The sequence below is a fragment of the Camelina sativa genome, chromosome 3 (assembly GCF_000633955.1).
Source record: "Camelina sativa cultivar DH55 chromosome 3, Cs, whole genome shotgun sequence".
In the NCBI taxonomy this organism is placed as follows: Eukaryota; Viridiplantae; Streptophyta; class Magnoliopsida; order Brassicales; family Brassicaceae; genus Camelina; species Camelina sativa.
Window position 1 is genome coordinate 3,394,260 of NC_025687.1, and position 5,546 is coordinate 3,399,805.

Sequence of the window (5,546 nt, forward strand, 5' to 3'; positions counted from 1 at the left end):
AGGTTTGGAGACGCATATAAGACATGGGAGCTCCGCGCCTTCTTTCAAGATGATCAAATTCCTTTTTCGGTAGCATTTGAATCTTTTAGTTCGGTCATGCACGAGCTCCAAGGCCATTGGTATAAATATAGAGTTGAAGAGGGTGAAGGTAGATAGGATTGTGAAAACCTCTGGCCTTATTTGCTGTGAAAGATGTTCGATGTTAGTATGACAAATAAACTACTTAGTCTTCCTATTTATATATATAGAGTTAACTGAACGCACCTTTATTTCAACTGCGTACGCGTAATAGGCGAGCTCGAAGATACCCTTATTATTAAAAACAAAGGCTAAAGCAAAAGAGTCTCTTAAGGGCATTTTGAAAGAATACGCAGCTATGGTGGAAGCAATGAATTTTGTGGAATTCACCAAAAGAATAAAGGAAATGACCTCATAAACTTGACCCTCCATACGTATGAAACTTCTACACTCTTTGAGCAACGATAAGAGATCTAATTGCATCGTGGTCAATGATCCAAAGAGTGGCAAGATAGCTCCAAGATTAAAGCTCTCAAACTTTTGAACCAAAGTAGTACCTAGAGGATCGCCATTCGGAACAGTCAAGCCTAAAACAAACGATCCCGCGGGTCCAAAAAGATGAAGAAGCTTGATAAAATAATGGAACGAGGCAAAAGCAAGCGCCAAAATCCAGTATATGTAGACATCCTTGACCGGCCTCCCTTCTGGAGTCTGCTTGATCACCCAAAACATAGACGGCCTCACAACATATATCATAAGCGCCACAAAGGTGCAGAAACCTATGGTTTGCATGACGCCACGGTATCCTTCCCAGTAGATTGCATTAAAAAATGTTAGAACAAAAGCCAACATGTCCGTCACCATAGCCCCAGAGAGCGCTATCCTCCCAAACTCTGAGTGTTTGATCTTGAGGTCTTTTAGGAGTGTGTCGACGCTCGTAAATGCGGATATGCTTTGCAAGAATAGGATCAACCTGTATTCCGTCCTTAACAAGCTTGCGATCCCTCTTCGTTCTCTCCATCTAAAGACGAAGCTGCCACAAATCACGGGTACAATCATTGTGGTTAACCCGAGCACACCAGATTTTTTCCCCATCCTAAATGGCATCCCGGCATCCATGGTCACACCTTTGAGGAACCAATATAAAAGGAACCCGAAAGCCCCTAGGGTCTCGGCGACTTTAGGTCGTTTATCATCAGGGAAAAAAATGTTATGGAGCCAAGACTTGTTGCTCAAGTGACAAGTTTGACCTAAGATTACCCCTGCCTTCAACAACAAGACATTGCCATAATTCAGAAATTTGCGTCGTGATGATTAAAATATATTAAAACGAGGGTGTGGCGGATGGATATTAAGAAAACTCACGATCATCATGTAGGCCAATCTTGGAAATCGAAGACCGATTTTGTTGCATGAGAAGTCGAGGAGCCGCCAAATAAGAAAGGTAGAAAACATTAGGATCTCAAGATTCGGGAGGGGATACTCCCAGAAGCTCATCCCTGTTGGGTCGTAACTATTCACTTCCCATATTCCGTGCGAGTTTACTACGTAAGGGTGTGTCTCGCAGAAACGAGACGTCTTATTGTCTTCCTTGTAGCCTCTCCGTGACACATCCCAATAATTCCGGTCCAAATCTTTACTCATTTTAGAGGAATTTAAATTCAAAAGTTAGCGAAGAGAAGCTTTGTGATCAAGATCTAACTGGGATCAAGATCTCAAGCTTCTCTTCGTTTGTTGAGGAGATAGAAAACTAGAAAGAGTTTAAAACCAACACAGAAAATTAATACTAGTAAGGGTTTGTTATAAATTTTGACTAACGTTGAATGACCAGCAAACAACAGATACGCATCTCCAAGTGCACAGTTATTATTTAATTAGCTCTTTCTGTTTGTTTTTCTTATCTTTTTATAGCTAGAGAAAGCCTGTATTATTCACAATCTTCTAATTCCTTGTCAACATTAACACACGTATGATTTTGAATACAGCTAATCAACATTAATACAGTAAAATATAAGTATATTTAGGGAATTTTGCACGTTAACATTTGTGTTATAAAAAATATTTAAAAAAAAAAACATTTTGTGTTGTCTTTTCCAAGTTTTGGTTAAATGGCCAATTAAATTGATTATGCTAATTGTTTGATCAATTCGAACAACTAAGCATGCAAATTAAACCAAATCATAAAGCAAAGAATAATGGATATTAAAGAGACTTTAGAGTAATTACTAATCAAGGCTAGGTAACGATTAGTAACCATGCATGTAATCAAGATCAAGATATAAAATTAATTGCTTAGTCAATTTCTCCAAATTTATATATGTGGGTTCGGTGCTTCAACGTACCCAATGTAAAGCATACACATATGATTAAGTTTCTTCCAAGTGATCATTAAGCATTAAATTCAGTACTCGTATTTGTGGTCTTAGAGCTATCAAGAACTACGAGTATGTGTATACTTATACTACCTATAAACTATATTTTTTTTAACTCAACTCCCATTGGTTTGGTATATATATCTATGAGTAAATTATATACAGTAGCCATGGAATGAGTTTTTTATTCACTTTAGGTCAAAGTGAAAAGTGTTTTTCATTTGTTAGTCACCTCCATAATTTTGGACAACTAAACCTTTGAAGCAAACAAACTAAATGAACTCTTTAGTTAAACCAGTTAGGATTATTCTCATTTTTGTGACTAAATGGAATAAAATCCGTTTGCTATAGTAAAAAAAAATAAATAAAAAAAAATAAAATAAGTCATTAATGTGTTTTGCTAGTACTGTGTTTTGATGTACAGTTCTTTGCAACTGTGTACGTACACAAGTCATTAATATTGTGTACTTACATATATAATGTTATTGGAAACATAATTATACTGTTGATTATATATAACCTTTAGAATTATAATTATTCAGAAATAGTACAAACATTCCGAACATTCATTAATATACGTAAAGTTCTTTTATTCAATGTGTACGTCCATACGTGCTCAGTAATGTACGTAATATTCTGAGTACATACGTACACTAAGGAAAAATAAGGCTTATGATTTGCGCTATGGTATGGTGTACGTACATAATGTTCTTTTATTCAATGTGTACGTCCATAAGTGTGTTTTTAATAGAGGGTATAACTGTATTTTTGCAGTCATCTTCAACATGTGTATCCTCTGCAACCCTAATATTGCAGCCATTGTTCACAGTTTCTCATAAGCCTTATTTTCCTTTACATTTTAATATTTTTACACCTAAATCTTGTAAATCTAGCTTATATTAGCATTTTTAAATTCAAGAACTAAAAATTTTGAGTTTTTAAAGTGTTTGGAATTATTTTTGAGTTTTACTCACCCAATCTGAAATTTTCTTTTCTTCTGCTTCACGTTGGAGTTCTAATCGAAAACTATAGTTGCCAGAGTTCTAAACACAGTTTTGTTTCACCGAAATTTATTATTCCAGTTTTTTGGTGAAGGAAGATGATGAACTTCACGCTTTGAATTTTTTTTCTTTTTTTCGTTTCGTACACTGAACTAAATCTTTAAAATTATTTCAATTATGTTTTTCTTTTTTAATTAACCAAACACTGCATCGTTTGGAAAATGACATCAAATTATAATTGTCTAGTTAGAGGGTATTTTGTTCTTTTATTTGGGGTGGCTATTTCGTGAGAAGTTATATTGACTTTGTTAATTCACGAAAGAAAATGTTTTTTTGGTGTGATTGGTGAAAATTTCTTTATATCTATATCATCTCGAATGATCAAGTGGATATTTTAAGCCTATATATGCTTTGTGATTATTATTTTTTAATCGTTTCTCTTTATAATTGTATAGCAAAAACGAGATTAAAACTTTAAACTCCAAATTTGATTATAGTGAAATCTCTGGGGATAAAAAGTGTATGAAACTCTCACATTAAAAGTTTGGGGCTACAAATGTGTCTCGTGTGAGAAGTGTATTTCTATTTTGGTATAATATACATGAATAAAAAGAATGGGACGCCAAAGTAATATCATCTACAAGCTACATTCTGTTGTTGTTGTACCACCAGCACCGAAGCTCTGCGGGGAAAATCTTCAGATATCAACAAATCTCCGATCACGCCTAACTCATGAAAATCCGTCCACTCAGTCAGGGCACTCGTCACGTCGGTCCCTGTTCCGGCGCTTCTCCCCACCACAAATAAATCAAAAGAATTAGCAATCGAGAGAAGGAGTGTTGATGTGTCGGAACCGTCCTTAACTGTCTCCTCCACGAATTCCACAAAACTATGTTGTGCTCCAGCAGTTGTGTTATTGTTCCTTAGTACCTCCTTAACCTCTGCCGTGTCCAGCATCTGATCCCATCCTGTAGTCATCCCAGCCATTGTCTCTGGGACTAGTTTCAACACGGTTAGGCTCACATTTTGATTCCTCATCATCTGCCTCCCCAGTGCCAAGGCTTCTCTGTCGTCTTTCCCGCCCACAAAAATTGCGCACACCTGGTTTTAGAAACATCCCTCACATGTAAACACAAATTTGAAGCGAACATAAATTAGCGTTTGAAACAACCAAAACTTCAGTATGTGTACCTTAAAAGAGGGATTGTTCTTTTGCGAAGATATAAGGTTTTGGCGATGGACAAAGATCCCCACGGAGCAAGGTGCTTGTCTCAAGATATTGATGTTAGTGTTCCTACGCATCACATCGTCTGAGACGACCGTTGTCTGGTCAAGGGACCATATTCTGTGGAAAGGGAGCATGATGAAAGAAGCTTGCTTGTCGAGAGCAAGTGAGTAAATCTCTTGGTGCATGTACTTTGGGTTTGAAACGGATGTGAAAAGTTCCAGCGATACTGATTTCCAGTAATGTTTGAAGCTATCAAAGGCGATTAAGACGTTGTTTGAATAAGACCGGCTTCCGGGTTCAGCCGTTTGCATTTGGTGGGAGATAAAGAGTGGATTGTCCAAACCCACAAGCTCCACGAGGTGAAGCACGTAGCAAGTGATTGAGGAATCTTCTAAAGGAAAAGATTTTTCTAGGAGGTTGATCATCCCCTCTATGTGGTCTGCTTTGTGAATGCACAGTACAAACCTCAGCTCTGATCCAAGCTTCAAGGTCATTAGATTCCGCTTCTGGAAAGAAATGAATCGTTTTGACGAATCATATAGATAATGTACCGTCACTGGTAATATCGTAGAGCTTATTAGAATCATCAGAGCCATTGTCGTGAAGGACTTGGCCTGAAGAGCCTGTAAATTATTAAACACAAATTAAAAGAATGTTATAAAACAAGAAAAAGTAAACACACACACACAAATTACAGTTTAGAGTGGGAGAATAGGATAGTCTTGAAAATAAAGATCAAAAGATTAGAACTCACTCTGGCTTCAACAGAATACATAAAATAACATAGCTCCACAATTCCTTTATTGCTGAGGATGAGTGCCATAACGAAAGAGTCGGTTAGAGGCATTTTGGCTAGCAATGGAGGAATCGTTGTGAAGATAATCTTGGCAACGGAGACAACGACGATGATGGTCAAGGCTTCGTACA

At 37.0% G+C, this 5,546-nt stretch overlaps 1 protein-coding gene and 1 pseudogene across 1 annotated transcript in view; both read right to left on the reverse strand.

Annotated features, from left to right (window-relative positions):
* LOC104778616 overlaps positions 1-1,662 on the reverse strand; it is a 3,591-nt pseudogene extending 1,929 nt beyond the window's left edge.
* The window catches only part of LOC104778617 (cation/H(+) antiporter 5-like), a 3,795-nt gene continuing 2,273 nt past the window's right edge, over positions 4,025-5,546 (reverse strand). Inside the window, exons 3-5 of the mRNA XM_019239538.1 lie at positions 5,374-5,546; positions 4,583-5,242; positions 4,025-4,492 (exon numbers count right to left, since the gene is read on the reverse strand). Coding sequence (XP_019095083.1) covers positions 4,025-4,492; positions 4,583-5,242; positions 5,374-5,546 — 1,301 coding nt within the window. The remainder of the gene's footprint in view (positions 4,493-4,582; positions 5,243-5,373) is intronic.